General features: G+C 44.9%; 1 protein-coding gene and 1 long non-coding RNA gene across 2 annotated transcripts; both read right to left on the bottom strand.

Annotated features, from left to right (window-relative positions):
- Positions 1-1,403: 1,403 nt before the first annotated feature.
- On the bottom strand, positions 1,404-2,941 carry LOC136645057 (C-X-C chemokine receptor type 2-like). The gene has a single exon (XM_066621309.1). The coding sequence runs from the start codon at positions 2,939-2,941 to the stop codon at positions 1,865-1,867; it is 1,077 nt and encodes a 358-aa protein (XP_066477406.1). The 3' UTR covers positions 1,404-1,864.
- Positions 2,942-19,174: 16,233 nt separating this feature from the next.
- LOC136636216 (uncharacterized) lies at positions 19,175-27,075 on the bottom strand. The gene is made up of 2 exons (XR_010793507.1): positions 26,810-27,075; positions 19,175-20,013 (listed from the first exon to the last, which is right to left on the bottom strand). It is a non-coding gene; the product is annotated as an uncharacterized lncRNA (long non-coding RNA).
- Between the last annotated feature and the right edge of the window lie 53 nt (positions 27,076-27,128).

Genomic DNA, 27,128 nt, shown 5'->3' with positions numbered 1-27,128 from the left:
ACTGAACACAATGGGCTTCTGAGTAAAATAAAGAACACTGTTTCAAACACCTCTAGCTATAAGAACATATAAAGTCACAGCACAATGCCTTATACTTTATGTGACTTGTGCACAGCTGCCCCTGCCATCAGATCCATCCCATGTGGGCTATTGTCTAGGTGTGGGTCCAATCTCTTACATATGACGACACAAGTCTTTCAATTTCTCATTTTAATAACAAAACATCATGCACTTTTCATGTAAAAAGACAACAGATATGAAATAGACAATGCAGGAGACCAACCTATCCAACAAGAGGTGCCAGCTTACCATTTTGTATCTGTGAATTCACATGTTGACCTAGCATCTACTTGACCGTCTGATTTGGCACAGCAATGCGCAACAAGGGCAGTGCACCTGGGAAAACAGATCCATTCTCCCTAAAATATCCTGAATCAACAGCCACACAGATTACAGAGCTCAACTATTCCCTCATTTGTCTCCATCTACTCAGTGGATGTGCAGAAAATAGCCCAGGCAGAATCTTTGGCGTATGTGAACTGTGGGAATGAAACGTGTTGGATTGGCACCTTAACTAACCACTATGGAAGTATACCTTTTTCCTAAGGACACATCTGGAAACAATTCCTTATGCAAAAATAATTGCACTGATTTAATCACAGTTGCACAGGACAGTGTAGAACAAAATTCTAACATAATTCCTTCAAGGTATACAAAGATATGCAGTTTAAAAGATAAAAGAGACACAGTCATTGAAAAAAAATGATACAGTGCAAGTACAGAATTAAAGGTAGAGGAATATTCAGCTTTCTAAGGGCCCAATCCTATTGACTATGTGCTGGCTCACTGCTGGTGTGCACTGTCGTAAACGTGCCATAAGGCATGTTTGTGGGCACTACCACTGGCCCAGTACAGGAGCTGGCTCAGCAGGAGCTTGCACTGGGACAGCGCCGGTCAGAGGCCAGCTGCCATCAGGCGCTCCATGTGAAGTGCCTGGCTATGGAGAGATAAGTCAGGGCATGGGGGAAGGCGGGGGGAGGGATTCTGGGGTGGGCGGAGGGCGAAGGGAAGGCATGGTGGGAGGAGCAGGGTGAGGGGGGACTAGCTCTGCCAGATCCAGACAGGTGTCAGGTTGCGAGGCTCGACAAGAGGCTTCTTGATCCTGTGTCAGCTAAATAGCTGCCGCAGTCGAGTAGCCCCATTGTGGGACCACTCCCCTTACTTGGGGGAAGGGGACGAATGTACACTTCTCCGGAGGAGCCAGTGGTGGCTGCCCAGTGCACATAGGATGCTGCAGCAGCCATTTTTGGTGCCGTGGCAGCCCCATGCTCCAGGCAGCTCAGGATTGGTCTGTGTGTCTTTATTTTGTTTATAGTTAAGATCAAACAAAAAAGATGGCTACCAGCACCCAAAATTCTACCACTAAATCTCATTTTAGACTGAAGCGATGAAGGAGGACAGGAGATTCTTTGGGCTGTCATTCTTACGGTATTCCATAGATTCTCTGTGATGGACATAAATTGGCAGTCGTCTTGGAACAAAATATGCAGTCAAGTTGCATTTGATAACATTGTACTTGTTTGTAGACATGACATGAACTTGTCCAGATTAGTTGGGTGCATAAACCCTTCTGTGCAGCAGTTGAACATGTTCATGTTTGTGGCAAGTGGGCAGTAATTTTCTCATGGCATTAATTAACATTGCCAAATCAAGGCTGATATTGGCAATGATCGTTTTGGAAGCACCCCAATGGTATGACCGAAACAGAGATTCTCAGTGTGAATCTTAGTCTGAATCTTGAGGGCTGAATCTTGTATCAGCCTCTTGAGTGACGCTCTTCTCCCTCCCTCCATGGACTTGACTATTACAATGTGGTAGAGGTGTTGCCAGAGGTGGACATAAAGGAGGACTCCTTTCTGAACTGTGACAGTTTTTCTTTGCTGATAATCCCTCGTGAGGCCAAGATCTTGAGGAAGTTGTTCCGGAACTTCTGCCCGATAAAGGCATATATGATAGGGTTTAAACAGCTGTGAGCAAATCCTAGGATTTCAGTAATTGAAAGGGCTGAGTCAATGCTCCAACGACGGTCACAGCTGTCACTAATAATCTTGGTTCTCAGCAAGGTATCTGAAAACAAGGAGATATGATAGGGCAACCAACAGACCAGGAAGACAAGCACCACAGCCAAAATGACTTTCATTGCTTTCTTCCTTTGATTGTTCTTGGTCTGGAAGAGTCTGTGCACTGTCACACCATAGCAAAAAAGCATGATGGCCAAAGGGATGATGAAGCCAAACATTTGTGGGAGGATTCTCAATACCACCCTCCAGTTAGATGTTTGATTCCCTTTAATGTTTTCATAACAATGCCAGGAGGGATTCTCAGGTGGCTTGAAAACTGTATGGAAGCAGAGTACAGGCAAGGAGAGGAGGAAAGCAACCACCCAGATGCCAATGCAGACAAATCTGACCCAGTGCCTCTTCTCAGTGACGGCCTGAGTAGCATAAACTATTGCCAGGTAGCGGTCAATACTGATAAAAGCCAACAGGAGGATACCACTGTAGAAGTTGACTTCCTTCAGGATGGTGATGGCTTTGCACATGAAAGTGCCGAAGATCCATCCATGAATCCGGTAAACAGCCCAGATGGGCAAGGTGAGCGCAAAGAGGAGATCGGCAATGGCTAGGTTCAGGAGATATACATCTGTAACGGAACGATTTCCTTTGTTATAGATGACCACCAGAGCCACCAGAGAGTTGCCTACCAAGCTCAGAAGGCAAACCAGGCCATAGATGAATGCCACAAAGAACTTGAATGAGATTGGCACGCTGTGAATTCTGCAAGGTTGTGCACTCCCAATAGGCCCAAGGGTGTGATCAGAGTAAATATCAGTATAGTTTTCTAGGATGTAAGCGAAATCGTCTTCAGAAAAAGATGGCATCCTGGAGTTCTTGCTCTGGACCTGTGCAAAATTGAAGTCACAATACACATGAGCAGGTTCATCACAGCCAGGGAGTCACATTTCTGTTACAAATGCACCAACTTTAATCATTTGATTTTTCTCTGTAAACCGCTTCTAGTTGAAAAGCGGTAAATAAATTCTGTTGTTATTATTATTATTAACAATAATAATAATAATTATAACTTTATTTTTTTATAATAACTTTATTTTTGAATATGACAAAATTCTTCTGGGATTTCTCAATGCATGTGCATTTTTAAACGAAATTAAAACTGCAGTACCTTAAATTGTGATGCATGTTGGTCAATATTACACTTAGGGCACAATCCTAACCAGGTCTACTCAGAAGTAAGTCCTATTGTGTTCAATGGGACTTACTCCCAGGAAAGTGAGGTTAGGATTGCAGCCTTAGGGGCGCAATCCTGACTGTGCCTTAGTGCTGGCGCAAGTCCTTTGCGATGACCCAGGAGGGTCACAAACGTATGGCACGTTTGTGCCTCCTTGAAAGTTGGTGGGCCGGCAAAAGGATGCACACCGCATGCAGGCTGCATCCAGCCTCCGCACCAACTTGGGAAGAGAGGGTTGTGTCGGCTAAGCTTGGTCAACACAAGGGTCTGGGGTGGGGAGGGAGGTGTTCCAGGGCGGTGGGAGGATGGCCAGTGGGCGGTCCCAGGGACCGGCAGGGAGCGGGAGGTGGGTCCAGGCCCAGCTGTTATGCTGGATCCCAACCCCGTTCCCCAAGCAGCGCAGAGTGGCTGCAAGTTGCTCTGTTCTCCTTGGACTTATGCCACCTCCTGAAGTGGTGCAAGACTGAGGAGACCCATTGAGGCCATGGTAGCTTACCCTGGGGTAAGAGGAAGAGTTTCCCCTTGCCTCTAGCAGAGCTACTTCTGGCACCAATCTTGCACTGGATACAGTGTAGGTCTCCTAACCTGCCTTTTCCAGCATAAGATAGGATTGTGCTGTCACACACACACACAGGCACACAACAAACAAAAACTGTGTGTACGTGGAACCAAATAGCCCAATCCAAACTAATTCCCCACATGGCGATGCAGCAGCACTGGCACAGCAACAGCTGTATCCTGTGGGGAAATTTTGGCTCCTGGAGGCCTCCTTGGAGTAAGGGAACATTAGTCCCGTTGCCATGGCAAGCCCCAGCAACCTCTAGGGGTCAACTTGGACCTGTGCCAGCAATATTGTTGGTGCAAGTCCAAGTTGATCCATGAACGTGGATTAGGCCTGGGAAGTTGATCAGGATTCAGCTCGTGCCACTGCTGCCACCCTCCTGGGCATGATCCACTCACATCCCTGCCCCGTCACCAACCAACCACCCTGTTCAGCCACCTCCCTCCTTCCTCCAACCCTCTGCACTGGCTTACCTCTACTGGCAGATATCCAACATCCATCTTGGCTGCAAACTTGGCTGCTCACGGCAGCGGCCAGGCCCTGCACACTGACCTAGTTGTGTTTGAAATGGCCATAAAGTTGTTTATGTCGGCGAAATGTGCATTCTACCGGCATAAATGGCATTTAGGATTGGAAACCAAAAAGGAAACTGTGGGTCAAGGAGCCAAAATTCAGGAAGGCCAAGAAGGGAGGTGAGAGGGTGGGTGGGAATGAACTGTGTCAGAGCCTGGATCTGAATATATGTCCTTTTGCCCCATATTCATAATGTATTAGATCCTAAGGGCCTGTTCTGAGCCTGACCTAAAGCCAAAAGTATCTAGCCTTGCTTGCTGAAAGACATAAAAAAGGTCAAAATTTCTGTCAAATAAGCCACAATGATTGCCTGTAATAATCAAACTTAGTTCAGTGACAGGTTGTATCAAGTAGGAGAGATTTGTTCTCCACTGAAGGGAGATGATGCAAGCTGTTCTTGCAAAAGCTACTATTTCCAAACTACTGATCTTTAATGTGGTTACTGGCAGAATTGATGAGGATTGTTAGGAAAGATGCTTCCCTCAACTTTTGAATTTTGGTTATATTTCCAGATGATTTGGTAAAGAGATGATGTGTACATTCTGTAATAACCAATCAAGGGGATTTGCTGAAAATCGTTGTTCCCCCAATGATCTTGCTGTTTCCTGCAAGTTCTCATCTGTAATTTTAATACATAATCTGAAGCCTGACTTGTGTGATTTTGTGAGCTAAATATGTTATGCTGTCTCTTCTCTGGGTGATTTTTTTCCCCAAAAAACTGACCAAGTTTATTCAAATGGGCTGAAATCTTTGCCTTCATGTCTCCTTGTGTATATTCCTGTCATAATGGAAACCTGTGACTATCAGTCAGATAGCCTGAGAGGCCCTGAACCATATGAGAATATACCCCTAGATGACTTTGCTGACAAATTGCACTTGTTGAATTGATCAAATCAGCCTCTTATGTCCTCCACGTATGGAACCGATGACACAGATATGGAAGCCGTTTCCAGGGAGATCTTGGCTTAGGCAGATTGAATGCATGAAAAAGTGTAGTAGACTGCAGTTATAACACACATACATAAGCACTAGACCCATATGGGTCCCAAACAGCCAAAAATAGATTGGGAACCTCTGTGTTAAGACAGTAATGGGTAGGGATGAGGGTTTTTTTGGGGGGTGGGGTGGGGTTGTGTGATTAGTTCTTGATTAGTTGATTAGTTACTCAAAAGTTCTTGATTAAAATAGCAAATTGTGCTGTCATGAGTTTTTATTCCAAAGGTGCATTTTGATAAATTATAATTATAAATTAGAATCACTTTAAAAACATACTAGGTAGGTGATATAGTGTCAAAAGATGCAGCCATAGTATTATTTCTAATTGGAAAACTAATCTATTTTAATTTCTGGAAAATATCTTCAACACCAAAATGTGGTGTTTTGTGTATTTATTCAGATATTTTAACACCAAAAAGGCAGTGTTCTGTGTTTTTATGCACTTTAAACATAAAAATAATAATTAAAAAAAACACCCCTACTAATGGGGCAATTTCACTCAAGGTCAGCTTTAGGACAATTTGGCCAAACTGGGCCTTGTGCTTGAAGGGGCTCCACACTGGGGAGGTGAGCAGATGCCTGCGGGTGCAGCCAGCACCTTGCTGAGTAGCCGATGCTCCGGCATGGAGTCTTCCATCCAAGGTGTCATGCAGAGAGCACAGCGAGGGGAGCATTGCTGCTGGACAGCCCTCCCTTCCACTCGCCCTTGGATCCAATTGGCTTGAAATTGTTCTCCTCAAAAGCAGTTGGCAGTGATACTGCTGCCAGGTGCCTTGTTGCTGCTGTTCATCCTGGTGAATAGCGGCTCCCTGCAAAAATGTTTTGCAATGGACCCGGCAGTTTCTAAGACTGGCCCTGATTTCACCCTCCTCCCCAGTATAAAAACCTATGCACTGGGGAGGAGGGGATACGTACTCACCATGTGTAAATCCTGAGCATTTGTTTCCTCATGATGGTTTCTTGACTTATCTCCGGAATATGTACATTTGTGGTTCTCACACACAGTACTGTACATTCTGTTTTTCTGCAGAGAGGGTGTGTCAGTGCAGGAAAAATTTTTATGAATCAACTCCCCCATTCAGCTACTTGGGAAATCTGTGTCATGTTGTGATTGCCTTTACTCTCCTTGCAATGTATGAATTCACTCTTTCCCAAGATGTGTATACTGGAAAAGGTCTGTCCCAAATCTCATTTCGATGGTTTGCATTTTTGGTATTCCATGACATTAGTAAGCCATCCCACTAGAAGATTTGCTCCAGCTGTGGCTCTTTGTCCCAGAGTTTTCCCATCCCCCCCCCCACTCAGTAAAGGCACCAGATCTGCCTCCTTTCTCTTGGGCAGGGAGGGGGAGTGAGTCCCCCCTGCTTGAATGGATCTGCAGACCCACCTACCTATTTCCCAAGGAAGTTTCCCAAGCATGCTACTAGTGGAGTTTCTTAAGCAGATGCTCGTTGAATAAAACTGTATTCCATTCTGATTGGGGGCGGGGCTGCAATACAGTCAGCACTTGCTCATCTGGTGAGGTCATTCCAAAATCTGGCCTTTCAGTGTACAGTATACTCAAAATCAAGAAGACCAATCTGCTTTTGTGTGCAAATTAAAATCCGTAAATAAAAAGGTGACAATATTCTTTACACTCCTGGCTGTGCTCCTAAGGCTGTGCTGTGATGGCAAGTTCAATCTAGATTTGAACAGTCTTATTATAAACCCCTTTTTGTAACTAGCCTGGATGTCTCAACTCTTCTGCTTAGAAACAACCAAGTGTTTCTAAACCAACCACTTTCCTCTTTACAGAAACTTTGAACAGATGCTCCTCTGTACTGACAAGGCCTCGTTTTGCTCTGTTGCCTACTCTGATGCGATCCAGCATATCTGCTGAAACCATGCTGTGAAGAAGACATACAGCAACAGGAGGGAGCTGTGTGCAGCATGCCTAACTCTATCCTGGGTTAAGTATGCTGCAAAGATTATTTATCTCAGATGCCGGTCTGCTTTGTAGAAATCACTACCTCCAAGTCATTCAAAACAAGAAATGAAATTAATGCAGAGAGACAATTGCTTTTGAACACAGGGCAATGAATTCCATTGCCAACTGCTGCTCCACTCCAGAAGTAACTATTCATTCATGTTAGTCAAGAATGGTTACAATATTAACTGCCTTCTCTTACAATACTATAGCAGGATCTTCGCTTCCTTCCCTTTCCTTGTTCCCCACAGTCAAAATTTATGGTCTAAGCTCTTGGGGGGGGGGGGCAGGGAGTAGAGAGTTGACTTTTGGCTTATGAAATTCTGTGAAGTGCCATATGCACTGGATCCCCTTCCCCAAAAAGCAGAATCTCTGCTCCTCTGAGATGGCTGCATCTCAATATCAGATATGTACCCCTTTAAATCAGTGACTTGAATTGAACTTACAGTTTTCTATTATCTAATTTTTAAATGATACTTTTCTATATCATGGTAATTATACCATATTGCTGGTATCATACAATGTTTAATATAGTTGACTGTGCAGACTGGCATCAGAATATCCTGTGAAGTGAAGCCTGTTCTGTGGGGTTTCTAACCTTTAGCAGCATATAACCCACAGCAATCTGTGTGATGGACTGAACCAGCACCCCATCAAAATGTTCTGTCTAGTAGATCTACATTCATTAACATCTTCTAGTTTTTTTTCCAGACAATTGTGTTTGGAAGTGCACAAGAAGTATGCGGTGAACTTCAGCACCCTACAATACCAAGTGTTATATTTTAATGTCTTGATCTATTGTCCATAGACAATGTCTTGGTCTTGGTCTATGGTCCAAATCCTAACCAGCTTTCCAGCACTGGCACAGCTGTGCCAATGGGACGTGTGCTGCATCCTGCAGTTGGGTGGCACTCACAGAGGCACCCTCAAAGTAAGGGAATATTTGTTCCCTTCCCTCAGAGCTGCATTGCCCTTATGTCGGTGCTGAAAAGTGGGTTAGGATTGCGCCTGATGTCATCTATTACTATTACCATCATCTGGACAGTCATCATCCCCAACTCCAGCCCTGTAAGAAATTAGCCAAGTTCATCCACTTGCCTGCTTCCCCTGGAGAATCCTCTTGACAGCACAGGAGTAATGCTGAAGGTTGGCGTTCTCTGGGAGGATCTTGCCCTTGCAGAACTTCCCTCCCCAGTGTATAGGGAAGAGCAGCACAGCCTTCTTTTATGACTTCAGAGGCTGGTTAAGGAAGGGGAGTAAAAGATAACAGGAAACTACTGACACAGTGCAGCAACTGTTACCCTGCACATGCCTGATCTTGTCTGATCTCGGAAGCTAAGCAGGGTCAGGCCTGGTTAGTACTTGGATGGGAGACTGCCTGGGAATACTGGGTGCTGTAGGCTTATACCATAGTCTTTCGAGACTGAAGGTTGCCAACCAGTTAGAAGTACTGCTGGAACTATCTCAGTTCCTCCAGTGGCCACAGAAATCAAAGCCCACTCAGATTTTCAGGAACTGGCACTGTTGGGCATGGATCACTTTAGGATTTAGTCAGGATTAGGCTGACAGAAGCCTCTGATGTGCTAGAAAGAACCAAAATACACAAAAGGGAGGGGAAATTCTTGCTTGCCCTACTCCTATCTCTAGTTCAAAAAAACATCAGGAAGACACCATAGCTCATACATAGGGAAGGACACTGCCATTTGGTTGAGAGAGGCACCCAAATTATTCCTAACTCCTATTGACCGTCAGAGGAGAAGATCACACTAGCCCAGGGATAGCTCTAAACCTATTCCAGCTTGCCTAACTACCCAGTCCTAAAAAAGATTGAGGTGAAACAAAACTGATTGTAATTGACACTTGGCTGCTTTGGGCAGAACACTGACAGCATCAAAGTAAAGTCATGAGTGTGCCAGTTCTCAGAAAGCAAAGTGCTTGATTTCACCAGAACATCTGCAACCCTTTGTTTCTGAACTGGGGGAGGGGGGCAGGGGGGGAACTAGGCTTTCTGGAGAAATTTTAGAGAAGTACACAGCTTTGAGAAAATGATGGCATGTGATGTGAGAAAATGACGGCATGTCAGGTCCCATAGTGCATGTCCCTGTTCTGAAGCAGCCAGAAGCAAGCAGCGAGCTGGAATTTGAGGGGGCAGCCTGTGCAGTTAGTGCACACAGCTCATGTGAGGCAAGTGGCATGAGATGCAAGCACCTCTGTTGTTGTGAAGAGCAAAGCCAGCAAGAATCTTTTTATTTGGCATTTGCATGCACACCAAGACTGCATGTTATATGCCATTTGTTGTGGGTTGGGGAAAAATATTTTGCTGACACTGATGCTGCTGTTGCAGGGCCCCTTTATGACATATGCTACAGCCCCCACACTAGCCTAATATGGCCCTGGATCACACAACCCCTCGGAAGGCTGAGGCTTGGAGTAGGATATATGATGCTCTGCCTCCCCTGAGAGAGCCTCCCTGGGTATAACCTCCAACCTGAGCCATCAAGGAGGAAAGGCACAGACGCTATAAAGGACAAACTTAGTTTTCAGAGATGAAGCTTACAAGGGTAAAACTAGGGAACTCCCAGATAAAACTCCGGGAGAGAAACTTTCAGAGACAAAACCCATGATCAACATACAAAAATATACAAATTAATCATGATTCCTATTCACAGATCTATGGAATATGGAACTCCCAGCAGGGCAGCTTCCTGTAACATGTGCTCTAGAAGAGACACAGTTATCTCTTAAACTCAAAAGAGACATTCTTGAAAGACATACTCTTTGGCATCTGCTTCATAAGAGTGCTTACCAGATAAAGAATCGGTTTTTTGTGTGTGCCATTATCTAAACTGCAGATTCTGGGTCTGACTCCTTAATCTGACCTAGTCCAGGAAGCAACTGAGGAAACTGGGAGTGGACACTTGGAGAGGAACTGTGAATTGTGAGACAGGGCTATACAGTGGCAACTGAGAGAAGACATATTGTAATGGAGAAGTTAGGCATTGTTATGGGTTTGGGGGCAACTAGGGGCCAGCATGTCTCTGTTGGAGCAAAGTATGATTAGCAGGGAGTATGACATCTGGAGGCAGAATCAGGAGATGTTTTGAAAAACTGTAGTTTAGATTATCTGTTCGTCGAAGAACATGGGGCAACATGTATGAAGAGAGAGCACTCTGGGAGTAGGTGCAAAATACAGCAGCCTAACACACAAGGAGGGTGAATAGGAACAATTGCTTTGGCACTCAGAGAATCAGAGAGTTGGAAGTTGCCCACAAGGTCATCTAGTCCAACCCTACCTGTAGCAGGAAATCCTCCTGAGCATCTCCTTTTGAACCTCTGCTTGAAGATCTCTAGTGAGAGAGAATCCGCCACCTCCCTTGCCAATCTGTTCCACTGCTGAACTGCCTTACTGTCAAGAACTCTGGCCCATGAGTGAAAACGGAGCCCCAGAGAGTTCGCTGTTATCTTGTGGACTGCTTTTTCTTACAGCAAGTCATAATAGACCTTTTCGCATGCCTTGCACGCACTTGTCTAGAAATTCTTTCCACCAAAGGATATATACTTCATACCTAAAAGACTTCTTTAAAAAGGATATTGTAGAGCTGAAGAAACTGCAGAAACATTGTGAAGGGCATTCAAAGAATCCACATACAGAAAAAAAAATACTTTCTCAAAGTGACCTTGGGGGTCATTCCAATCAAAGCTGGAACAGTGTCCTTCATGCCCTTCCTGCTGCTTCCCAGCAGAGGGAGCTGTTGCTTGACTTTGAAATAGAAAAGGTGGGACCCAGGAGCTGAAAACAGAGTGCAGTGCAAAGCGGCAGTAATATTGCTCATTTCTGGCCTGTTTTAGCTGGTGGAGAGACTGGTGAGACTCATCAAACAAGAGTGAAGGCACTTTTAAAGTATAATAGTGCAGACCTGCAGTTTAGGTTCATTGCATCTAAAAGGAGTTTGCTGTGCTTGTTTTGGAGTGTTTTAGTTCAAAACAATAATAAGCCAATAGACCTACCTTCTGTAAATTCTGCTCTCCAATCAATCACACATCTTATTGATGTTCTTGATAGATTACTTGGGATGTCACCATTCTGAAAGACAGGGTACCAGGCTCTCAAGGAGCAGGAAAGAAGTCCTGTTCACCTCTGTGATTGTCGCTGGTGGTCTTGCAGACAGGATTCAGAGAATTTTCACTGCTACGGATCAAGTTTGATCCCTGGACACTGTTTAATGTGGAAGTAGGGCTGATTATCCATTAGGCACACTGCACAGGACCTTTGATAGTTTTGGGGGACCATGAAAATGTTTTAATTGCTTTTAAAATTAGAAGGAAAAAACAAACTTTTAGGGTTAACGAAAATGTTTTGATTTTTTTCTCACATTAGAAAAAGATGAAACTGTTAGGGCCCATGAAAAAGTTTAATTAAAATAGTAAAAAAAAGTTGACGTATTTAAAGTTATATCAAAAATAATTTTTAATATTAATATTAAAAGTGCCTAGGGGTGCAATCCTATCCTGCGCTAGCACAGGCAAGCCAAGAGCCTTGTGTTGTATCCAGCACAGGATAGGGGCCCAAAGCGGCTCAGCCAGAGGCAAGGGGAAACTTTCCTTCTTACCCCTGGGTAAGGTGCCCTGGCCCCAATGGGTAACCTCAGACTTGCGCCACCTCCTGAGGTGGCACAAGTCCAAGGAGAGTGGAGTGGCTTGAAGCCACTCCAAACTCCCTGGGAACGGGGGTTGGGATCCAGCATAACTGCTGGATTCCAGCCCTGCCTTCCACTCCCCGCCGACCCTCCCCCTGCCCAGGAACGCCTCCCTCCCGCCTCCTTCCTGCCCACCCCAGAGGCTTGCATCCAGCTGGGCCAACGCAAGCCTCGCCAAGGAAGCTGGAGCGGAGGCTTGTGTCAGTCTCTGCAGGCCGGCGCACCTCTGTGCGCCGACACTGCTTACTCTCAAGGAGGCACAAATGTGCTTTCTGGCACCTTTGCAAGCCTCCTGGGCCGGGCGCAAGGGCCGGCGCAAGTTGTTCTCAGGATTGTACCCTAGGACCCACAAAAATGCCTAGGGCCCACAAAAGTCATAATGTGACCCCATGTGGGTGTCATTCAAAAGTGTGATCTTCCTCCTGCAGTCTGTGCCTCAGCATTTTATCACCTCCTCCTGCTGCCTTTGTGGGCCAGGGCTCAGTGCTGGATCAAAAGGTTTGTTAATACTAGAACTATTAGATCCTTGGGAGGGAAATCCTATTCACACTTTTCTGGGAGTAGGCCCCATTGAACACAATGGGACTTATTTCTAAGTAGGCATGCATAGGACTGGGCTGTGCCTCACCCAATGAAACATGGCTATGCATGCAAGCTTTTAACAGCTGTTTCACAGCTGCAAGGAGTGCAGCTTTCTCAAAACATGCAGCAATGAGCTGCACCTTCATCTTCCCAATTTCCCATTTTGCACAGCTGTTAAAGCAGGAAATAAAAATGATATTTGGCAACACTTAGGCCACAGTGGAGCCACGCTACAAGGAGACAATACTAGAAAAGTTTGGGTGTTCCTGTGCTTTAAATAGCTGTGCGGCAGTTATTCTTGAGTGTATGTTTTCATAGAGGACGGGGATGGGATGTGCGCAGTGTGGACATTGATAGGATGGAATTGGAGGACCATGGGAAAGAGAAGCTGGTTTGGCTAATGCATTCATTCTCTTGTGGGAATTCTAGAACATGCTTCTTAAGGAACAGTGCTGTAGTGGTTTAGCTGGAAATGCTAATAAGTTGTGCATATTGATTCTGGACCTTGTTGGAACACAAGTCCTGAATTCAGTGGTGCAGTAGCCTGGTGCCAAGCTCAAAATGATGCCCCAGAAGTGACATCACGCCCGAGCTTCTAAAAAAGTGAAAATGGGGGAAAATCCACCTTGTCCCCTCAGCAGCTTGCTGTTCCCTTGCTCTGCTGCCTCTCACCAGGCTCCTGCCCATGTTACCTAATGGGTTCCCTGCTGTATCATAATAACAATCAAAAGTTTTCACAATTTTGGCCACTAGTGTCAAGCTCAGGTTGTTTCTCCCCTGAAGCTTGTTACTTGGTGCAGTTGCTACCCTCTGCACCTCTTAGCTATGCCACAGCCTGAACTGATGATGTTTGGAAGGATATAAGGCAGCTGAAAGCAAATCAATGAGAATACCTAAGCTGTAATCCTATCCACACTTTCCTGTGAGTAAAACCCATTGAATACAATAGAACTTTTGAGTAGACAAAAGTTGAGTAGAACTTTTGAGTAGACATTGTGTCAAGTGCGTTGACAAAAAAAAACCTTGCATTTAAATATAGGTGATAAATTGACATCAGCTCATTTCCAAATGACAAGTACATTAGTTCAGATTTTCGACAACAGGCCACAAATCCTTTCAGTAGTCCTGTTTTCCTGCAACTGAAACATGCAACAAGAAGAGCTTGCTAACCAGACCCAACCCTGAGCCCAATCCTGAGCTTGGTGTGCCAGCTCACTGTTGGCACGCACTGTTGCAAATGTGCTGTAAGACACATTTGTGGACCCTAGTGCTGGTGCTCCAAAAGTGCTAGCCCAGTGCTGGCCGACGCTGGGCTAGCAGCAGGTGAGCACCGGAGCTCCGCCACTCAGCAGTCGCACGAACTGCCAAACAGCGAAGAGATAGGTGGAGGTGTGGGGGGAGGTGGGGAGGAGGCTTCCAGGGAGAGGGGAGGCAAGGGAGGGCAGGGAGAGGGTGAGGAGGAGGCATGCTGGGGGAAGGGAGCAGGGTGGGAGCGAGGCGGGACCAATGGAGCTTTGCTCCACCAGATCCAGAGCCTCCATGTTGGGCTCACCGCCTGACACAGAGGCTCTTGCCAACTATGCCAACCTTTAGGTCGCTATAGAATCGAGTAGCCCCATTGTGGGGCTACTCGCTTTACCTAGGGGGAGGGGATGCAAGTCCCCTTCTCCTGAGGAGCCGCTGACAGCTGCCTGGAGTGTGCTGGATGTGGCGGCAGCCATTTTCGGCGCTGCTGCAGCCCCACACACTAAGTAGCTCAGGATTGGACTGTCTGTCATTTAAAATTAACATCACAGGAGAGCAGCTCTTCCAGGATGAGGTGCCCATCACATTACTGGAAGAGGCTGAGAGAGGAGGTTACTATGGATGTCCCTGCTTGGTTTGCAGAGAAACCTTTGGTTCCTGGGTGGAGGCCTCACATTAAACTTGGTTTTTCTGTGACTGTTAAAAACACACACACAAGCACAGAACATAAATATTGTCCTAGCCCCTCCTGTTAGCTCTGGGGGTGTCTCCCTCCTTTCAAGAATGCTGCTGTTCTGTATGCAGTTGATGTCCTGGTGACAGGCAGAACCACAGGTCTGTTTTCTCATGGATCAGAGTGAATCTTGGCTCATATAAAAATGCCCAATAAAATGCAACACAATAAGACTGGAATATCTGGTCCTGTCTGCTAACAAATAGCACACTGCTTTTGTCTGCTAGGAATCTGAATTAAATCATTCTGCGAACAGATACTGAGTGTTGATTCTAATTTTTTTTTAATAATTGTTAATTTATGCAATATTACATCATAAAAGTATCCATTGAAAATACTGTATATAAAAAGCTTGTGTACATTGATAATAGCAGGAATAAAAAAGATTTCCACATGGATATTTCATAGAATCATAGAAGGGGCCTTCAAGGTCATCTAGTCCAACCCTATGCTTGAGGCAGGAAATACTCTAGAGCATCTCCAAAAGGTGCCTGTCAAACCTCTGCTGGAACACCTCCAGCAAGGAGAACCCATCACTTCCACTGGTAATTGGTTCCATTGTCAACCTGCTCTTACCATTAAGAATTTCTTCCTGCCATCCAACAGAAATCTCCCTTCCTGAAGCTTAAGCCCATTGGATCTACTCTCTGTGGCAGCAAAGAATAAGCCTTTGTCCTCTTCCAGCTCTTCAGATATTTGAAGAGTGCTATCATGTCCAGCCCCCCACTCCCAGCTTTCTCCAGGCTAATCATACTGAGGGCCCAATCCTAAAAAGGCCCAGTGCTGACACTCAGACCTAGTGCTGGTGCTGGATGCCATAAACCTGCTGTTTACAGCATCATCAGAGTAGGGAACACCAGCACTGGACCTGACCAGTCAGGAGCCAGGCTCAGTGCTGGCAGAAGGCGGATGTGCTGCTGCCGGGGGTAAACGTGACTGCCCAGCTGCAGTGCAGCCTCTGGGGGGCAGGGGGAGTGTGGAAAGGCAAGGGCAGAGTAAGGGAGGAAATGGGGTGGGAGGAGGGTGGGATCAGCAGAGCCAGAAGGCCCAACACAGAGTTTCTCAAGTCTGTGCCCGCAAAATAGCTGGTGTAGACTTGAGAAGCCCCATTGCAGAAAGTCCCCTTCCCCCAAGGAGACCTCCGGCTGCTTCCCAGCACCCACTGGATACAGTAGTAGCTGCTTTGGCACCCCTGCTCCAGTGAGTGCTGGGAAGCTCAGGGTTGAACTGCCCATTCCCTCAATCTTTCCTCAAAAGACTTGATTTCCAGGCCCCTGACCACCCTCTGCTCCAGTTTAGCTGTACTTTCTTAAAGAGTGGTGCTCAGAACTGGACACAGTACTCTAGTTGAGGTCTGACCAGTGCAAAATAAAGTGGAGCAACTACTTCTCATTAATTACTTGGACGCAAGGTTCTACGGATATAACCTAAAATTGCATTAGCCTTCTTTGCAGTGACATTACACTGGGGACTTATATACCACTTCTGATCAACTGCAACACTGAGATTCCTTTCACAGGTTGTACTGCCAAGCCAGATATTGCCCATTCTATATCTGTATTTTTTTTTTTTTTTTGCCCAAGTGCATTTGTCTCCTTTGAATTTCATTTTGTTAGTTTCATTCCAGTATTCCATTCTATCAAGGTCCTCCTGAATTTGTCTATGGTGTTAGCCATTCCTGCCAGTTTAGTATACCTGCAATTTGATAAGGATTCTTTTTATCCTTTCATCTAGGTCACTGAAGAGAACTTGACCCAGGACAAAGCCTGAGAGTACTCCACTAGGAACTGTCCTTCAGAACAATGAGAAGCCACTGATGAGCACTCTTTTTATACGGTTGCACAACCAACTATGAATCCATCTATCACCTGGATCACTTTACCATGCGAGGTTAACTGGCAATATTTATAATTAATAAAGTATGGGCACAATCCTAACCAACTTTCCAGCACTGGCATAGCTGTGCCAGTGGCACATGTGTTGCATCCTGCAGTTGGGGGGCAGTTATGGAGGCCTCCTCAAGGTATGGCAGTGTTTGTTCCCTTACCTCGAAGTTGCATTGACCTTATGTCAGTGCGGGAAAATGGGTTAGGATTGCGCCCTATAAAAGAGAAGAAATATAGGACAGATTCTCTCTAATGCAATTCAGAGGACAAAATAAAATAAGAGATAGTCTCTTGTTTGGGCAAATTGTTACAAACAATAGGTTAACTTTCAGTGCAATCCTAAACTGGAAACATGTTTATGGCATGTTTGTGACCCTCCCGGGTGGCAAAAAAACTTGCACCAGCCCAGGGCACCGTTAGGATTGTGCCCTTAATGAAGTAGTTTCATGTAGATATTAAACAGCACAGGTAACAAAACAGTGCACTTTGGCACAACATAGCAAAACTGCCACAGGGCAGAGCAGTAGCCCCCCAGCTTCTGGAAATGGCCATTGATGGCAATGGCAAATGACATTAACCATGGCATTGGCCCTTTAGTGGGTTTTTTTTTTTTACGTGGAAACAGTAGCCATTGGGGGAGGGAATCAGAACTGCAGTGGGTGGTGGTGGTTTGCTTTAAATCCTTTGCCTCCTCAGAACAGACACTGCTGTTGGCACCACATATAGTCAAATGTATAGAGACCTATGCAAGTATGGGTCAGATCAGGGAAAGATATCTAATGTGACCCACAGTTTTCATTTAGCTCTTACTTTATAGAAAAAGCACTCTCATTTAGTATAAAATGTTTTTTGTTTTTTTTTGCTGACATATTACATCTGCATAGTTATGTTAAAATCAGGTCTGTTTTAAGTGTTGAAAATGTCAGCATGATCACGCTTATTTCTTCCACACATGGTAGATCTGTCCATATGTTCAAATTATTATGTTTCAATTGGGGTTATATTCCAAATAATGGGACAGGTGTCAAAATCGAAACTCCTAACTTCTAAAAGTTTGGGATAATCAAAGGATTGTAAATTTATTGCAAAACTTTCTGGTTGTAACCAATTCAGAATTGTTAGAACTCAGTATTGAAAACTAACCTTTACGCCACTAATTACAAAATGGTTGACTAAAGTCCTGGAAATAACCAGGATGTATACACTGACTCACTGACAGTTCAACTGAATAGTTTATTTTAGCAAATTTGGGGGAAACTGAAACTTTTTATTATGTATTGGAGTTTCTATTCTAAGCATGTAAAGTTGGAAATGTGTTCTTGTGAAATATTTCTATAGATGGGGTAATGAAGATTTTTATTTTACAATCACTACATCAGAATCACCCACACAAAGGAATGTAAAATTATACACAGATAACATTGTTTGTATCCTTTCAAATCCAGCTTGAGGCTCCAAATGTAATGAACCTTTCACATGCATCCAGAATTGTGAATGAAAACTCTCAAAGTTTTATTTGCAAATCCAAGTTTTGTGAGCACCTCTGTTCTGAATTCCAGGACAAGGAAGTGAAAACAGACAGGTAAGCAGAGTGCTTTAAAACTACTTGCCAAAATAGTATCGGATGGGAACAATGCCAGCCCCCTTTGTCAAGTGTGTTTTTTTGTTTGTTTTTAAAGCCCATAAAACCAGCCATGCAAACTCAGGTGTGACTTCTTTGCATTCCAGTCTCCTGAACCATCAACAAATTCCATCTCAGTATCTGGTTACCCCAAAGTCAGAACTAGTCTCAGCCAGTTCTAAACCTGGCATACTTTGTCATGCTAAAGATCCGGGTGGCACAGCTCTAGAAGATCAAAAGGCAACCTTCAAATATATATGCACACAGGTAAAAATGTGGGGCACACATTGTCCATGCTTCACAGTTTTGAAGTCAAGAAATATGCTCAATTTCTTCTGTGCTTTCTTTTCAGGCTGTGGATATCTCTTAAGATGGCCACTATAAGTAAAGAAGCAGCAGTACAATGGACAGCTCACTTCCCTAACTTGGAATATCAGAATAAAATTCTTCCATTGCTCTGATCAGTACTTTTGACTCCAGCATGAAAATTTGTGCCGGTAATTACATTTATCATCTCAAGTAACCTCCCAATGCTCCTTAAGAAAACTGCAACTAGTGTTTTGTGTCTATGTACTATTGTCACACACAGTACTAGGGAAGATCCTGAGTGGCAGAGCAGCATACAGGTGCTAGCCTTAGTTGACTAGAGCTAGGAATTTGGGGCTGAAAGAGGGCAAGTGACCCAAACAAACACACATTATAAAAAAAAAAAAGAAACACAGGGGGAAAGCTACTTAAGGAGTGACTTGGGATGGGAAAACAGCAGCAGAGAACAGGTTGTCCCTTCCCATGCACCTGTTCTCTCCCAATTGCTCCCTCTGGAAGTGACTTTTCCTCTCAGTGGGGACTTTTAAGTAAGTTATACATGTCTGCAAGTAACCTGTAGTTTGGCCTATTTGAAACGTCTTTGAAAAATAGTTTGTAGATCACTCACTCAAGAGGAAGAACTGACTGGACATATTCAAGTACATCTCTGGATCCAAATCAAGTCTGGATGCAACCCATTTTCAATATATTTATCTCTCTTTTATTGCAATACAAGATAGTGCAAGATATGTACAACAGCTTCACGGCATAAGTCAGTATCCTGACAATCAGGGACTATTTTTTACCCGATGTAGTCAGCAGAATGCATTTACTGGAAAGTTGACCAGGCAAGCTGCAATACGCAGACTCAAAATCAAATGAATGCATTTTTGTCCATGCTTTGGCCTGCAAGTTTGGCATTTCTCTCTTGCTTACTTTGATATGGAAATTGCTCTCTGAGAAAGCTCTTCCCTGCATGCATTTCCTTGCCTCTCCCTACAGCTTGGTTTGTACAGCCAGAGAGAGAGAGAGAGAGAGAGAGAGAGAGAGAGAGAGAGAGATAGCCAGCACAGACTTGAGAAGCCCCATTGTGGGGCTTGGAGCTTCCCTCAGACAAAGGGGGGGTTTCATCCTTTCCCCCCGAGGAGACTTCCAGTGGCTGCTGCAGGGCTGCAGGATGCAACAATAGCTGCTTTGGCACTGCTGCACCTGGTGGCCGTACTGCCTTTAGAATTGGGCCACCCATGCCATTTCTCCATCCCCACACCCACCCCATTTTTGTGCCTTATGCTAGTGATGTCATGCTGGTGTAAGGATTCTGCTGGCACAAGTGTGCCACCAATGCTAAAGTATTAATATGCAGACATAACTGGTGTTTTTTTCTATTGGTGTAGTTGTGCTCCACCAACAAAGGAATCTTAGTTTCAATCTTCACCCAGCAGACTTAGATTCAATCTTAGATTCAATCTTCACCCAGCAGACATCATTCATGGAGAAAATTTTGCTGTACAGCTCTATCTCCGGTGGGCTGAGAGACCTGCAAGTGAGAGAACAAATACTCAATAGTGTGACTCAAAAAAAGAAAAATAATCACCTACCTTGAAATATTAGCTTCACATGCTCCATAAGAAAATATCTGAACAGGACCTAACCTGTTCTCACAGCCCCTTCCACTACTACATGCTTCTCCCTTGTCCCATCCATCCTTCTCACTGTCTTCCCTTAATATCTCCCCTATCTCTGTGTTGTCCATCTAACTTTACAATCAAAGTCCTCCAAGCAGGCAGGACTTTTTTGGTATTTCTTTTATGTTCTGAACAACAAGGGACATACACCAAGTTGGGCTAAACCAATATTCAATAGCAGTAGACTGTAGCATGGTCATGCCTCATAAAACAGGCATGCTATGTACAATCACAACATATCCTGTTTTCCAAAGAAAAATAATTATAGCAGGGTAGATGGGAATACCTATGACAAATAGTTTGTGATAAATAAAGAGGAGGAACATTTAGTGGATCTGATTTACCCGCTCTGAAACTATGTAAAAAATCATCTGTCAGGAATGGTTTAGGGATAAACTTGCCACAGCGCTGGGCAATAGACTAGATTACTTCTTCCTAAGAAAAGAGAGATGGTCTCTCAGCCCCATTGTTGCAAATGTCCACTTAAGGCTACAATCCTATATGTGCAGCACAATACTAATCCCCGGGTTAAGCCGACACAAGTCACTTGTGCTGACCTGGGGGTGTTGCAAATGTGCCATAAGGCACATTTGCGTTGACTTTAGAGTCAGGGAGGCCAGCGCAAGAAGTTGCGCTGGTTTCCCAGCACTGTATCCAGGGCCAGCGGGGTAAGTTTGCATTGGTTGAGCTTGGCCAATAGAGGGGTCTGGGGGAGGCATGGGGAGGGCAGAAGGAGTGGAGAGGAAGTGTTTTGGGGCTGGGGGAGGGTGAATGGCAGGTGTTCCTGGGGGCTGGTGGGGAATGGGAGGTAAGGCCAAGATCCAGCGGTTAGCCAGATCCTGACCCAATTCCTGGGTGGCACGGAACAGCCTCTGGCTGCTCTGTTCTACTCAGATCTGTGCCACCTCCTGAGATGGCTCAGATCCATGTAGATCCATTGGGGCCAGTGCAGTGTGACACGGGGTAAGGGGAAAGTTTTCCCCTTGCCTCAGGTTGTGCTGCTTCTGGCCCAAAAGTTGTGCCCGCACTTACCTAGGAGTGAATGCTGTTGGGACCTCAGTGGGACATTTTTGAACAGACTTGCACAGGATAGTGCTGTAAGGCAATTAAACTTTAACTGTGTTATTCTAATACTTTAAACTTATCCTAAGACATACATATCACCCCAAATATCCAACTGCTGCTGATCTCATGGTTTCATGATATGAAAAAAGGTAACACAACCAGGCCACGTCTTCATACACTCACATCACATTTCTACTTGAAAGGAAATTAATTAAAACACTCCTTCCTATGATATTTTAAATTTTAATAGTATATTTGATTTTTTTTCTTTTGCATTGCTCTCTTGGTACATTAGAATCTTAATTGATTTGCTGAGCTTTATCTTCCTTATCATAATGAATTGGGGAGCAGCCCTTGTAGGAAACTCTCGTTTGATCTAGTTCAGCATTTACATAGCTTATCTTTTTGATTTTAGTTTTATAGAACCAACAACATTCCAGTAACAGTATTTGGGGAACTTCCAATAAAAAAGCAGTGCTTCAATTTAAGAGAATTTGGCAAGAACAAAAGCAAACTATGGGACAATTGATAAGATTACAAAGGGGTTCAAAGCTAGATCAGCCATAAGATCTGTATTCTACAACTCAGATCAATAGAGTGCCACCAAAAGGCCTCATGCTGCTAAATGTTTCAAGGCTGCAACCTAAAGCATTCTTACCCAGAAGAAGGACATGCAGAATTCAGTGAGACTTACAATGACTGTATATAAATGTAAGTGTATCATATCCCACAAAAGCTTATGCTGAAATAAAACATTTCATCTTTAAGGTGCTGTAAGATTTTGTGGGTTTTACTGCAACTCATCTACCCCCATTTGGGTGTTAGGATGCAGTTACAAATCCTCCAAGGCTTAACAGTTGTTCCCAAACTGTGGGTTGGAACCCACAGCTGGATCATGACCTGATTTTTGGTGGGTTGCCAATGGGTGATAGGAAGATCAGATAAGTAATTGCCTCAAGCCCTGAGGCTATTCAGAAATCATACAGAGTAGCTGCTAATTTCCCTGCAAGGAGCTGAGCTCCTGCCATTTCCAAGCATGTGTAAATATAGGGAGATAAATGTTTGAGAATAATAAAGTTTGTCATAATAACCAGAAAAAGAAACCAGAAAATATTACTTATTATTATAAGAAATATTATTTTCTGGTTTCTTTTTCTGGTTATTATTACTTATAAATAGATATTATTTCTTTCTATATCTCCATTCTTAAAGGCTGGTTAACCTGAATGGGTCCTGATAAAATGTCATTTAAAAAAGTGAGACCTGATGCTAAAAGGTTTTGGAACCACTAGCTTAGAAGAACTCACTGAATATATATCATGCCCTTCTGGGTCAAAGAATAGAGGATACTTCCGGCTCAGATTCACACATCACAGCATTAGATTTATTATGACAATTTCAGTACACTGTTGTTGTGGAAAAAGACTTGTTTAAACTGACTTCCAGACATTTCAGCCTATACCAAGCCAGACATGTACAAGAGCTCAATTTGAAGCTTGGTACCCAACCACTGTTGAGGGTGGTTTGCAGCAATGTGCCAAAAACCAAATTAATGATATGAAAGCAGATCATGCATATAGCCTCTTGCCATTGGCTAGTTGTTGAGAACCAAAACAGTAGGTGTGTGACCATAGGCCCCTCTCCCTGAACTCTTTCTTTCTTTTTAAGCCTCTAGGTCTGCAATCCTATATACATTTAACTGGGAGTAGGTCCCATTGAATGCCATAGGGCTTACTTCTGAGTAGACAGGCACAAAAAAGAAATGGCAATCACGGATGTTGCTGCAGCGGTAGAAACAACTGCCCCCATATGCATTATAATCTTTTTGGCTGTCTTCAGTGGCAGATACAATCTGTGTTTTTCTACTGAGATCACACATACAAATGCACAGAATTTACCAGATCAGTCATTAAATTGCCATAACAATTTTGAAAAGACTATTTTCTGGAAACCAACTGTTTCCATGGTTGAAATGGAAACTCCTAACCACAGGGATCTGATGGATTTTGGCTCTAGCTTTATAGAACACATTCCAGCATAATGTCCAGGAAGCAATGATCCGGTAACAGATGCAAAATTCATTAGGGCTTTGACACTTAAAACAACTTCCAACAAAAGCATTGCCACTCTTATTACATCAAAAGAAGCAGCCAAATCTACATTTTTAGAACTTTAATCTGCTGTTTTATATATCAAAACTATTCACTTGTTGAACAATATTTGCTTAGGTAATATAAGTGGGCAAAAAAGAGCAAGAAATCAAAATAATACTCTTCCTATTAGTCTGCAAAACACCCATTTCTGACTTCCAGACTTAAAAATAATAATAATTCAGGCATTAACAAAGTTCGGTTTTAAAAAAAACAAAACAATTTTCATCATTTTGTATGGGCACAGGGGGAAGCATCCTGCTCTTACTGAGGTTACGCAAATGTTGCCATTGTTTTTCCCAGAGGCAAACAGCCCAATCCTACTTCAAAATCCCTGCATGGTGACACAAGTGGCTTCAGAGCAGCTACTGTTGCTCTGAACAGTGGGGGCTTTTCAGTTGCTGGAGGGACATTTGTCCCCTTGCCCTGGTGTACACCCTAGCAGCTGCTATGGGTCAACTTTGATCTGCACCAGATTGATTGCTAGCTCAAGTCTGCACTGACCCTAGAAGGCGGATCAGGCCCAGGAAGGGGGTTGGGATTTGGCGCACACCACCACCATCAATTGTGACCCCTGGGCCTGATCACCCCTCCTCTCTGCCTCATCACCACCCTGTTTCACCCACTCTTCGCCCCTTTTAAGACCCTCCTCACCTCCCTCCAATCTCCTGCATAGGCTTACCTGCTCCAGCGGGTCTCTATGTGCCCATCAGCATGCAGGAGATCACTCCGGCCTCCCTGCCAACGGGCCTAAAAGACTTGTTGGTGGAGTTTGCTTTACAACTGCCATAAAGCAGCCTCCACCGACTCAACACAAGTTACGCAAGCAGGGGAGAGGTTAATATTGGGGCAAGTTTAGTTATAGTTTTGTTCCCATTCTCTGTACTTAATTCCAGTGGTCCAGATTCTAAATATTCTTCCCTGACAGTGACGAGGCAGACTTTTAAACAAAACAAAATAAAAATAACACACCCTTGGTTGGACTACAGGCATCATTCCATCTCTCCTTACAGCCAGTCCTAATCTACCTAACTAGGTTTTGAGTTCAGTCATGTGCTACTAGACTACAAGCTGGAAACTTTGTTCAAGTAGGCCTAGTGGAAAAACACAAGAACAAAACACTTCTTCCGCACATTAGTTTTAAAGTGTTGTGTCTCTAATTCAAACATTATGGCACCAACATCTTTCCTAACTCCTTCGCTCAAGTCTTCTTCAGTGTAAATAACTGTGGCCTCAAGTGTCAAGTTGCCATTAAATCAACTAATGTGGCAAAATGTAAGAGGGCATGTAAATGAGACAATAATTCTTTGCAGATATGTTTTGTGTGGTGCACTTTTAAAATACACATTTGTGTTGTGTTTTAAAAGTCATGGTCTGCAACACATACTTATTAAAACTGTAAGGTGTGATGTGATCTTGAGATTCAGTTGAAACCAGCATGATTAACAGTCCAATCCTATGCTTCCCAGTGCCCAGGGCTGCAGTGGCGCCAAAATGGTGACTGCTGCATCCAGTGGGGCTGGGAAGCAATGCCAGGTGCCCTTGGGGTAAGGGAGCTTATGCTTATGCTCCCTTATCCCGTGCAAAACCCAGGTGGCCCCAATGAGTCTCCCCAGATCTGCGCCCACTATTGAACAGGCACAAAACACATTGCCACAGGATGTGGTGATGGCATCTGGCCTAGATGCCTTTAAAAGGGGATTGGACAAATTTCTGGAGGAAAAATCCATTACAAGCCACAATGTGTATGTGCAGCCTCCTGATTTTAGAAATGGGCTATGTCAGAATGCCATATGCAAGGGAGGGCACCAGGATGCAGGTCTCTTGTTATCTGGTGTGCTCCCTGGGGCGTTTGGTGGGCTGCTGTGAGATACAGGAAGCTGGACTAGATGGGTCTGTGGCCTTATCTATTGGGGCTGTTCTTATGTAAAATCAAGGAGACCCATGTCAGTCTCCTGGGCCAGGAGGGGTATTGGGATAAGATGGCTTGCCACTGTCTCTGCCCCCTCCTGCCCTACTCCTCCCCTGCCTTCCCCACCTCCCCTCCCCCCTGCCCTGCCTCACAGTTCTGCCTGCCTGGTGCTTGCCTGGAGGTCCAAGTGGTGTTCAACCAGCCTTTGACTGGTGCTGGTTCAGCGCAAGCTCGTGCTGAACCGGCACCGGCCCAGCAGTTAGTATCACAGGTGTGCCTCACATTTGCAACAGTCAGTACCATCATCGGGCAAGCACAGGCCTGATAGGATTGGGCCCTAAGCCTATTTTGGGCAAAGGTGGCAATTTGGTAGAGGTGTTTGTTTTTGGTAAATAGAATTACGGCCTAAATCTTTCTGAACACAATGGCCTTCCTTCTCAGTAAAATAAATAATCCCATTTTCAAACACCTCTAGTAATGGGAAAAAGATCTGAATGGGGTGTTTGGCCCCTGTTGAGATCTCAGGATGTTGTTGATCCAGCTACTAAAATTCACACCCAGGTGTACCCACTCCGCCCCACCCCATCCTCTTCACTGTAAATAACTGTGGTTTTTAACTGTAATGTTGCCAAGATGAGTCCTTTAACCCAACTATGATAGTAAAAAAAAAACACAATGCTTTTCTCACAGGACAAGCATGGCGATGTACAAGCAGGGGAAAAGTGCCCCCACCTGTTTGCTTAGGAGGGAGAATGTGTTTGCTTAGCACAGAGGTGACTTCACTCTGCAGCACACCATTCTGCAGTATCCCTCTCTGCCAGGTTTTGCTTTTGTGGGTATATCCTGGTTTTTTTAAGTATATGGGGTGGGCTATGGGGCTGTATGTGGGTAGATATATTGGAGTGTTAAGATACTCCCTTTGAGTACTACGCAGGCCACTTATATATGGAAGGAAAGCCCATTGTAGCTAATGAGACTTACATCCAGCTATGTGAACTTACGGTTGCAAAGGTAGTGTGCCCCCTAATGAAATCCACAAGCCCCACCTCCTCACAGTTCTAAACCCATGCACTCTCTCAGCGCAATCCCTGCATGTCTGCTCAGTTTCATGGGGCTTCTAGGAAGTTACTGGGCCAGTGGTGTAGCTGGAGGGGGGTGGAGCACTCAGTCTGGCAAGGAGGTGGGCGAGCGGCCCCCCCTTCAGAGCCATTCCTGGCTGGGAGGGCAAAACAGAGCCGTATGGCTCTCTCCCCCCTCCCCCCGTATGGCTCTGTTTCCCCCCCCAGCCGGGAATGGCTCCAAAGAGGGGGCCACTCGCTCACCTCCCTGCCAGACTGAGTGCTCCGCCCCCCTCCAGCTACGCCACCATACTGGGCAGCCCAGTCCTGAGCTGCCCAGAGGAGCAGCAGTGCTGAAATGGCTGCCGCCGCACCCTATGGTTGCTGGGCAGCCTGTACACCTGAGGGCTGGGCAGAAATGGGCTGATGACATCACTTCCCATCTTTTGACGTCACTTCCCACCTAATGTCGTCACTTCATGCCTAATGTTGTCACTGGGGCCCTCGGTAGGCTCCACGAACAACTTCGGCCCTCTGTAGGAAACGCATCCGACACCCCCGATTAAGCACGTATAGGGCTCCACCACAGCAGGAGCAGCAGCCTGAGCGGGTGACTGACGAGGCTACATCCAAGGACGTGGCTGGGGGCTGCAGACCCCGAGTCGACACCCCTCAGTCAGTCACCACAGCAACAGGAAGGCCTCCTTAACCGCCGCGCGCAGTCCAGGCTGCGAGAGCCACCCGCGTAGTGCGCATGCGAATGTCTCGCACGAACAGCCCCC

The sequence above is a fragment of the Tiliqua scincoides genome, chromosome 1 (assembly GCF_035046505.1).
Source record: "Tiliqua scincoides isolate rTilSci1 chromosome 1, rTilSci1.hap2, whole genome shotgun sequence".
NCBI classification, from domain to species: domain Eukaryota; kingdom Metazoa; phylum Chordata; class Lepidosauria; order Squamata; family Scincidae; genus Tiliqua; species Tiliqua scincoides.
The sequence above is the reverse complement of the archived record's forward strand: the minus strand, read 5'-3'. Positions and strand labels throughout refer to the sequence as shown.

Coding starts and splice junctions, on each gene's coding strand:
- LOC136645057 (XM_066621309.1), bottom strand. CDS start 2,941: ATGCCATCTTTTTCTGAAGACGATTTCGCTTACATCCTAGAAAACTAT.